The sequence below is a fragment of the Haemaphysalis longicornis genome, unplaced genomic scaffold, assembly GCF_048455015.1.
Source record: "Haemaphysalis longicornis isolate Haplotype H1 unplaced genomic scaffold, Haemaphysalis longicornis Haplotype H1 scaffold_1, whole genome shotgun sequence".
Classification (NCBI taxonomy): domain Eukaryota; kingdom Metazoa; phylum Arthropoda; class Arachnida; order Ixodida; family Ixodidae; genus Haemaphysalis; species Haemaphysalis longicornis.
The window spans coordinates 207211889-207222771 of NW_027526203.1; the positions used below are offsets into that span (position 1 = coordinate 207211889).

At 48.6% G+C, this 10883-nt stretch overlaps 1 protein-coding gene across 1 annotated transcript in view; it reads left to right on the forward strand.

The window, feature by feature from the left end:
* LOC144156844 (uncharacterized) overlaps window positions 1-9856 on the forward strand; it is a 61604-nt gene extending 51748 nt beyond the window's left edge. The window contains exons 9-13 of the mRNA XM_077688396.1: window positions 696-785; window positions 2533-2693; window positions 6646-6829; window positions 8179-8288; window positions 9320-9856. Coding sequence (XP_077544522.1) covers window positions 696-785; window positions 2533-2693; window positions 6646-6829; window positions 8179-8288; window positions 9320-9491 — 717 coding nt within the window. The 3' untranslated portion in view covers window positions 9492-9856. The remainder of the gene's footprint in view (window positions 1-695; window positions 786-2532; window positions 2694-6645; window positions 6830-8178; window positions 8289-9319) is intronic.
* The last annotated feature ends 1027 nt before the right edge of the window (window positions 9857-10883 follow it).

Sequence of the window (10883 nt, forward strand, 5' to 3'; positions counted from 1 at the left end):
AGTGTGGGACCCATATACGGAAGTGTTGAAAGAACAGCTGGAAAGGGTACAGAAGCGTGCAGCCAGATTTGTTACAGGGAACTTCAACTTCAATGTAAGAAGCTATGTCATCCGAGATAACTTAGGGTGGCAAACATTATGCTCGCGCAGAAAAATTTGTAGATTAAAGCTTCTCCATAACATTAAGATAGGGTCAACTGGAATTAACAGAAACACTTACCTAAAAACGCCGAATTACGTGTCCGCACGAAGAGACAATTTAGAAAAAATTAAACCGTTCCAGTGCCGCATCAATGTATTTAGGTATTCCTTCTTTCCCAATACAATTAACGATTGGAACGTGCTCCCGAATGAAATTGTGCGCTCACCAAATGTTTTGACTGCTCTTGAAAGTGTTTCCTGAATGCTAACATTTGATTTACTGCTTTTGACCGTATATTGTTGATTTGTTCTGAATTATGTTCTGTTGCTATGTTCTGCTGCGTTCTGATTACAGAGACAAACCTGTATTCCCATTATATAGCTTGCATTTCTATGATTACTTGTTGTTTTTGTGATTAATAATTAACCCCCCTACAAAAATGCCCAACGGGCGCTGTAGGTATTTGGAATAAATAAAGGAAGCATAGTCTTCGTTCGTGTGAGGCAGCTTTTATTGATGCTTGAACACATTTCCTCTTGGGTCCTCTTTCCAGGTGAACTCGGTCGCCGACCTGTTATTTGGCTGCTTTTTCAGCAATAGCAGCATCCTAGTCTTCCCGTTCAGCTGCTATGGAACTCTTCTCGTGAGTAGTCCCCGCCCACAAATTTCAGTCTCGGTGCTGGCCTAGTTATACGCTGTTTGCTCACCTTCAACTATGACCATTCCTGAAGACCTGGTGGCTTACGATTGTGGCTCTACTTCTCGAGTGCTCAAGCATCCCCGCAGAAACCTGTAAAGGCGAAGTTTTGTGAATTCCGGCGTACACTTGAACCTGACTATATTGAACCCGATTGCTTCCAGGTGCTTCCCTTCGCTTCAAGATATTGGAATTGAATATCGAATATCTTTTTTTTATGTACCTCGATTTTATATAAGTATTTGTGCAAAAACAAAAGGTACTTAGCATGTTCAGAAGCAATGACTTTTTCCCCCCTCCTTTACCCAAAGAACGCAGTTTTCAACTCATTAACAGCAGTCTGGATGCCGAACCACTGCGACAGTAGGTATTTCAGGAATCCGGAGCGAGCGCAATAACGCATTTGAGGGGAACAAAAAAAAAACACAGAAAGACTTGCACTGGAGTTTCTGCACTGCAATCATAGGCAGCGCCTCGTAACTCTGACTCCAGCACTTTGCAGGCATGAAAAATATGACTTAACACGGCACAACCAGAATCACAGACCACAATGAGGCACTACTTTAGAAGCACATTGGGAGCCTGAAGCATGAACGATACATTGCGGAAGGAAAGCTCGCAGTACAGTCACCACGCACGAGCCTGCGCTGTCCCCTGTGGTCTAAAAAAAAGTCATTACAAACACACCAACTGCATTAAAGAAAGCCAGAAAATGGAGGCGCTGTCAAAAGCAACAAGAGTGGAGGCGATTGCTTTAGCGGACGCTGCCCTAACACTAAACATCCGCTCACAGAATTCAAAATGGCAGCCACAAGTCTATGCCGGCGGCACAAAGAAAAGATGCTGTCAACAGAGTCGCAAATCACTCCATGCGGCAGAATAAACTTTACAGCCTCTGCAAGGCCCGCTCGTCGAAAGTGCGATTTGGATTAATGTATCAGCAGAGCGTTTGTGTAGGCTGATATCTTTCTTTTTCGCAGAGCCGGGCACATTTGGAAAATCCACACGACTATTCGAAAATCGAATAGTGAATATTCGATTCACGAATTGATTGATTCGCGGAGGTACTATTCGATTCGTATTCGAGTATTCACACACCCCTTGTGGGCTACAGGGCGGGTTCAACAGATACACCCACCAAAATCCCCTAAAAGTTTGCGGCATCTCGAGGGGCACCACAACGGTTTTGGCTTGCCAACAAAATGATGACAGGCTGCAGAGAGCCAGGACGAACCAGGAGATCTATGGGCTGGATGGTACACCGCATACTGATCGCCATGACAGGGCCAAGAACTGTAGCAGCGCGCACCTTGGGGCCCCTCCTGAATAGGCTGTCATGGCACGTGGGCTGCCCGCAAGGTAAACACAGGCCTACCTTGCGCATCCAATTGGGGTCAAAGGTAGGCCCCGACCTGGACAGAGTGGCTGAAAGGGGGCAGGTTTCTGGGGACGGGCCAGTTTTTCCCCGCTGGTGCGCCGCCCTGCGAGATGCCATAGCGCACGCGGTCGACATGCTCGTGGTAAAGTGAAAAGGGGATCTAAAGGGTCCCCACACCCTACAATAAGGTGCTTTCATAAATGGTATGGGCTTGGATGACATCCCATTCCTTAGCGTGCTAATATCGATCCGATAGGCGTTTTTCTCTTTGCGAGTTCGATGTGACTGGGCTCGACGGTGTCCACTGGCACGCAGGACCTGGTGAGCCGTTACCGCAGTCTGGGCAAGGGCTCTGCTGTGCCCGAGTGCCTGGTCCTCTACCTGGCCCTGGAGCTCATCACGGCCGTCGACCAGGTGCACACGTGCGGCGTCATCCACGCTGACATCAAGCCCGACAACGTGCTCCTCCAGGACCTGTGAGTCATGGGGGGATCACCTCTTTTCTGTTCCTCTGTTCTGCTGGAGCGTTACCCTTTTAACGTGTAGCAGCATTGCGCAGTCTTAGTCTTTACAGGGGAGAAAAAACTTTTTAGAAGGGTTAAAAATGTTTTTGTGAGAGAAAACGAGTGTTTTCTAAACAAATGATGTGAGCTGTTTCTAAGAGTGGCTTCAGCAGATGCCATCGCCTGCCAGCAGTAGCCAAATCCGAAATATTCAAAACGACAAGTAACGTGAAGTTCTACCTTTTGCCGCTGTTTTAGCGAACTTCATCTTCTTCAGGAGTTGTCACCAAGAGGGCATAACAAATCGTCTTATTTCAAAGTTCAGCTCCGTTTGCGCATCAATACTCTGGTGCTGAGAGCTTCGTTGGTTCCATTTCGTGCCCATTGCATTCGAGAGTAGCCAGATTTAAGGCATTTGTGAAGGCGAATGAGTTGTGCGGAACTCCTTTAACCAAAAATGACATTAGAGCGGATGACATTAGATTTTTGCGTGTAGCAGTGAATAATAGCATTGAAAGTTTGAAACTTAAGGAATTAGGCACTCATAATGTCATTTTTCGTGTACAGAGGTCAAAAGTGTTAACAACAACGCGCGAACGCGTGGCTTTCGATACGTGCAGCGCAGCCTGCTGATAGCCACCGGCGTGATCAACGAGATTAAGGGACGGCGCTGCGGAAGCTAGGCAAGCAAAGGCTATTGCTGATGCTTCCTTTGTTTTAGGGGGAGATGTTCGACACTGAAAGTCCCTCACCACGACCGCCGCCAACGCCTACATGAAACATTATCTGACGCTGATAACCAGCGCAGTCTCGTTTTCGCCTTTGGTATGGTTCCGATAAAAAAAAAGTTGAATGTGGTCCGGGCATGGTCGTTCTAACGTAGGATGTGCAGGAAATGAGGAAGGATAAGTTGTTACAGCCGGGGACCGATTTTATTCAAATATCATTTCGAGCAGATATGTTCGTGCCCTAGTCGTGCTCAGGCGCAGTCCACAAAATGTTCTTTATATACTACGCCAGCCTAGGATGACGTCACCGCCATCGGCTCAGCAATGACCGACTAGTATCACTAAATGCTTGCGTATTATCACCTGGTAAAAGAGAGCAAGTAGCCCGAGGGAATGGCACTACAAGAATTTGCCCTCCAGTCAGAGTTCGCATTGAGTCGTTATAAGCCGCGAGCGGTCTAAGGTAACTGGTCATTTGCCAACAAAATGCCACCACGAATACCGCTCGACACCAGGTTGCAAGTTGTTCATCTGTCCCAAGGAGGCGCATCGCAGCGATCCATCGCTCTGAAACTTGGGCTAAACCTTCATTCTGTCAACAGGATAATTCAAGCCTTTCGGGATGAGGGCAGGATCGGGGATGCTGCACGTGCTCCTAGGCCACGAAGTACGACACCAGAGGAAGATCTATTAATTGTTGCTGCCGCCTGCGACAACCCCTTTCTCAACGCTAGGGAGCTTCGCAGCGAGCTTTCCTTGGATGTGAGTAGTCAGACAATTCGGAACCGCCTCCATGAGGTCGGTTTGCGGAGCCGTGTTGCCCCAAAGAAACCCCTTTTAACTGACCGAAACAAGGAAAACCGGCTGCAGTTCTGCCAAGATCACGCCCCTTGGACTGAGCGAGAGTGGGAAGCAGTGGTCTTCTCAGATGAGTCCACATTCACGACAAGCTGGCATCAAATGCAAAGAGTGTATCGGCCCGTTCATTACAGGTTAGTAACATGCATTATATCGCATCCTGTGGGGAATTTTAATCAAATGTATGTGGTTAATCATCTTTTTTGATTATGCTCTATATACTGACGTCATTAATGCTTCCCTCTGGTGAGGAGCCCTTGCTGTAACTTATAACACATTATTAAAAAGCGCCTTCCCACAAATGACACGAACTGCAACGTTAGGTTAAAAAAAACTATATAGCGTGTTTTCATGATTCGAGACTTGGACGGAGGATGTATCGTATCAACCAAAGATTATTTATTTTTTTCAATAAACGCGTTGTCTAATTGCTCTTGTAGTTCGGCACGTGCTTTTTGGAAGATTTAAACATGATGCTTATCCAGGGTAGTTCTTCATAGACGAAGCGTAATTTATAACGCATATTTCTAAAAAAACTGCTGTATTGTGACGTTCATGGAACCCCACTTTCGCTTAGATCTGTAACTGCACATATGAATGGAGCCACAATCTTGTAAAAGGGCCGCACTGAACGCATTTCGTACTCTGAACGCAGTGAACGCTTTTTTGTGCAGGATGGAAGAGCCTTACATTCACCACGTGCGGCACAGCGGGCGACAGTCCGTTAACGTCTGGGGCTGCGTGACGCGGCAGGGCCTTGGTCCTCTTATACGACTTGACGGCCGATTCAACGCAGTTTCTTACGAAAGACTCCTTGTGACCGAGCTGGTTCCCTTCATCCTCGATGGACCATTTCCCGACGGTCTGTTCTGGTTTCAACAGGATCTGTCTCCCATACACACAGCACGGCCTGTTAGATCTGCGCTGGAGGAGCTGGGTATTCAGGTTCTTCCGTGGCCTGCTAAATCGCCGGATTTGAATATAATAGAGAATGTGTGGGGAATGATGAAGATTAGCCTCAGCAAGCAAGCCCTGCACAATGCATCAAAAGATGAACTGTGGGAAGCAGTTAAAAACGAGTGGGACAGCATGAAGAGCCGCAATGAAATAATAGCTTCCTTGTATTCTTCGCTGCCCCGAAGAATGGAAGAAGTTGTTCGGAGGCGAGGAGAAATGCTCCGGTATTGAGCGCATATGTGAAAGATTGTTGCTGTAGTAGAAGAATTTGCGTTCCTTTTATTTTTTTCTTCGAGGACAGGTTGTGCCATTGTCGGCTTTGCGGGTGTGAAAATAAAAGAAACTAACGCCTAAATAACGTTGCGGGTATTTGCTCTATTAATAATGACGGCGAAACCGTGGAGCCACACGAGTCCTCGCCGCGCTGTATGTGCCTGCGCATGCGTGCCAAAACTTCACCGCGCCAATAAACTATTGAGCCAAATACTGAGCCAACGCTTGTTTCCTTCTTTCCGACACACCCTGCGTTAGCATGGCTGTGCCAGACCCACATTCCACTTTTTTATTATCGGAACTATACCAAAGGCGAAAACAAGACTGCACTGGTTATCAGCGTAAGATAACACTTAATATAAGCTTCAGCGGTGGTCGTGGTGGGGGACTTTCGGCATCGAATCTTGCCCCCCAAAAAACGGAAGCATAGGCAATAGCTTTCACATACCAAGCCGCCGCAGCGCCGTCACGTAATCTCGCTGGTCACGCCGGTGGCTACCAGCATGCTGCGCTGCATGTATCGAAAGCCACGCATTCGCGCGTTGTTAACACTTTTGACCTCTGTACATGTGGCACGGGTATGACTAATCCTAGGTTAATGAAAACATAAAACAATGGAGGGGTGGGCGGGATAGAAAAGTTTTTCGGTACTGGAAATGGGCTAGGCAGAGTTATCAAAAGCTACTTCATTCAGATGGGACGACGTTTTTGAAGCCGGGAAACGGAGAGTAAAACAGTTTCAATCTAATTCTTGCTTAGGCACGCAGTAAAAACAAATCTATCGGGCTAACAGAGGTCAGCCTGGCAAGGTTTGTACTGGTTCTGCAACTGATCCATTTGAAGGAGGAAAAAAAAATTTTTTTGTACACCACAACATCCTTACATCCTTGCGGACAAAGAAACAGTGCCCCCATCACTGCACAATTTGTGGTAGAATGGGTGTCATTCAAAGACAGTCAGTCCGTCTCTATACGAAAAGGTGCGGTTAAACGTATTAAAACTCGGGAAGACAAGTTGGCTTTTCACACCCCCCCTTTTTTGCGACATATTTAGAGGGAGGCACATTGGGTGTCAACCTGTATTTCCTTTACCTACCTGCACCCACGCAGCCCAAGCGAGGCTGGCTTCCTGGACCGCTTTGGCGAGAATGGGGTCGAGTGCATCAAACTGAACGACTTTGGCCGGGCCATCGACATGACCGCCCTGCCTACGGGTACCTCCTTCACCCAGGTCATCGAGACCGACAGCTTCAAGTGCACCGAGATGCTCTCGGGCCGGCCATGGACCTTTCAGGTGCGCGACAACCCTGTTTTATTATTTCTTTTTTTCCCTCTCTCTCTCTCTCTCTCTCGGGGTGGTTGACGGAGGAGACGCAGAAGGCGCAGAAAGCAAGACGTGGCCACTGTGCGGATTCTCCTGCTTGCGTGTATTTCTCCGTGTGCCTGTGTGCAGCACGATGTTGTCGAAAAAAAAAATAAGTTCTGTGAGTGGGCATTAAACTGGCGTGCATTTTGAGGGAAAAATTTGAGGCAGGGTTTGCGGAACTTTAATTTCAGCCCTCAGAGTGCAGCATATTTCAAGGTTATGGAAGATTGCTCTCCACTTGGCTTTCAAGCCGCAACCCAAAGTGGCAACACTTGGCGGACAGGCGGACCCAGCTAGCGACGACGAATGCTGTTGACAGCGAAGGCCGTGGCAATCCAGCCACGAAAGGTTGTCCTGAAAAATACTGATTTCAGGGTTTCAACTTGTGGGGACCAGGGTTCTTATGGCGACCAAGCTTGACCCTCGAGACTCGGCCGCAAGGCTAGCTCTACTGAACGCCGCCACGGACTGCCATCTTGGCGCAGCGGCAGCGAACAGCAAGGAACACACACACAAGACACGGAAATCGCCCACTGCGACGTTTATTGCACTGCAATAATGACGTCGGGCGCGTCGCTCTACCACCGCCAAGACCACCTTGGCCAGGACGGGAGAAACAGGCGCGAGGGCTGACAAAGGAAGCCCAAAAAGGAGCAACACGTACTTACGGCCGCTCCCGATGATGGCTGGTATCCAAAGAGGCCCTTCCTTCGTCGTCGGCCCCGGACCAGGCCGCCTGGAGCTTCCGGACAAACTGGTCACGTGAGGGGCCGCTCCCACGGGCATCCTCCCGGGAGGGGGGTTCGCGGCCGCGAAGAGAGAGGGGCCACCCACCCCTCTCGCCTCCGCGGTGGGCCGAGAAAGATGGGGAAGATAGCGGACCTCCGCAATTCCCACAAACTGCTGCTGGGCTGGTGGTGATGTTTTTTGGTTGTCTCTTTCAGCGTTTCCATTAACGATTTTCTTTTCAATTGTATTTTTATGTCTGGACTCTGTTGGCAGCATACTCTTGTTTTTCTTGTTCTTCTTCTTTTTCTTTTTTTTAACGCTTCATGTTTGTATACTTCCTGCTGTAACCCTGATGTCTGATATTCACCACTCATCAACGTAGTGACCCCCCATCTGGTGTAGCAAGCCTTGTCCCTAGCAGGGCTGACCTCACCAGTTCACATTAAAGAGCCTTCTCTCTCTCTCTCTCTCTCTCTCTCTCTCTCTCTCTCTCTCTCTCTCTCTCTCTCTTGAGAATTTCCTCATTGTTTTCTTTTCTGGTGTTGCAGGTGGACTGGTTTGGTGTCCTTGGCTGCCTGCACGTGCTGCTGTTCGGGGAATACATGGCTGTCCAGCTACTCGCAGACGGCAGATGGGCCCCCCGTCTCAGGTTCAAGAGGTGTGCTACCTTTGCTCTTCTGTGTCTTTCCCTTTCTCGCCATTTCCCAGGAAATCACTGCGACCAAGGGGAACTGCCAGGAATTGTCGGTTGGCATCCTAAATGTTTGTTGTCACTAGTAGGACGTGGTAGTTGTCGTGGGACCTCGGTAAATATCTTGAGCAGCAGAGGGCGCCTGTTGTGTCTAAATCGGCTTATGCTAATTTCATGAGCCGTCAGATTTCCGTCCATGTTGTCATATCAAAATTAAGCTTTAGTGGCATTGCCGTTCTCAACAAGGCGTGGAGTGCCATTAACAGGAACCAATTAAAACTGGTCGGGTTAGTGGGCGACTGTGTCCTGTGGCGTTCGCATTGAGCAACGCAACAATGAACACAAGAAAAGGGTCGGGGAAAAATGATATCCTGTGTCTTTTGTACCTTAGTCATCACTTTGCACGTCGTGTAGTGTGGAATAAACCTGAGCATAAAATTGGGCACCTAACAGTTCCCACAGCTCTATATCTACACCCTCTGTCGTGCCGACAAACATGCCGACAAACACAAACACCTCTGTCGTGCCGACAAACTCACACATTTACTGCCGTGCCTTTCAGTTTCGTGTGCTTCAGTTATTTCTCGCGTAGTCTGGTAGATTGGTTTGGCTGTACATCGGTTATGAATTAATTTGGTGTCTGTATAGATTGTGCCAATTGCGTGTATGCGTGTTGATATGCTGGCGTGCTATCAGAGATTGTGTTTATTGTCTGTTGTTTTGTTGTTCTATGTTTTTTATACATATATATATTTTTTACTGGTGTTACCATAAAGTGTGTGTATAACAGGTGCAAGTTTTCTGTTATTAAATTCAGTTGGACGACAGCGCTCTTCTATCGTCTGTCTGTGTCCTTGTTTATATTCGCGCTGTAGCAATTTTTAGAGTGAACTATCAAAACTGCTTGCAGGGGTGGTAACGCCACTTTTCTTTACTTCCGTCCATTTATCTACTCGCGAGCAAAGTGCTAGCGAACACTCTTCTTTCCCCCCGTCCAGGTACTGGCAGCAGGACCTGTGGACCCGCCTCTTCTCCGAGCTGCTGAACATCCCGAGCTGTGCAGAACAGCCAGACGTGACGCCCTTTCTGCTCGAAATCAAGAACCTGTTGCTGAAGAGGTCGCGGGCGCACGACGTTGTCATGGAGGCACTCCGAGCGAAAAATCTTTGAGGAGACTAGCACTCGCTGACCACTCTTTAAAATAGCTTTTAACTTGAACAATTTTAAGGCACACTCTTTTTAAACTGGCAGGCAGGAGACTTTTTTACGCAAGGTTAACACGCAACTTCACCACACATGGTCAGTCTCTTTCACTGTGTAAATACACCGTATCAATGTGTTTGTGTGCTCCAAAGATTGAATGGGGCCTTCGGGCCATTTTTTTGCACACTTTGACGGTGTTGCATGACCGAAGTTCGTCTCTCTATTATAATTGACCGCAGCCCCCACTAGAAAGCTACTCCGCCGTTTGTACAAAGGGTAGCTGCTCGGTAGAATTTAGCCTTGTCATGTCCTTGCCTGTGGGAAGTGTACAAAATAAACAGATATTTAGTGCATCCAGTTTTGGTGTTACCGCATTGCTATCCAGCCAGCACAAAGTTGACCATTTTGAAGAGTTACTGGCATCTGCTGCACATGTTTAAGCTGCAGATGTTTAAGGGGGGACGCGGCTTTCAACTTCGGAAAAATGACCAAAACATCGTTTTTTAAGTGCGAATGCACTTTATAAGCGACCCCAAACCATCCACCGCCGGCGGCGGCGGCGGCGGCGGCGTCCGCAGTGCTCCTCTATATTTAAAAAAGAAACAGCATCCGGCGCCAGGTTCCGATCCGAGGACTTTGCGGCCGCAGCGCGACGCTCTACCGACCAAGCCACGGACGCGACGGTGATGTCAGTGTTAGTGACGCGCCTTATATCTTTAACGCATTCAAACTACGTCGTCAGCGGCGTGCGTTGGCGACTCAGCGGCGTTATAGCGGCTTGATAACTGCGTGGTGTACACGTGATACTACAAACCCGATGGAAGAGATTGAAGAAAAGGCGGCGAGGCGGTGGGCTGCGGGGGCCGAGCGCAAGCGCCGCAAGCGGGCCGACAACCGTGCATTCGCACTTTCACATTCTCCCCCTCGGAGAAATGCGGGGGAATTTTTTTGAAACCCACATATTCGGCTTCTGTGTTTCCTATTCTATGCGTGTGCGAAGTTTTTCCGCTGAAAAGCGTCGCAAAGCGGCATAAAAATACTTTTGTCAGGCGCGGTGATAAACTATCAGCGCAAAAGGGCGAAAAAACGGCAATTTTCGGAGCGCTCTACCTCGGCAACGGTGCCACCGGGCGCGGTCATTTTGATATGGTTAGATCGGCCGAGCGATCGTCTTTCCGGTTCCGCTCGTCTCTTTTAGATGCGGAGCATCTTATGGCGGTGGCCTGTCCCGCGTCGTCGGTGTCCGCATTCACACTGCGCATTCGCAACTCTCCTCCTTCCTTCTCTCCAACAGCTACGCGTTACTCTCTCCGCTCTCTCTCTATACCAGCTGCGTGCGCTTCGCGTGCGTTCGCTTCT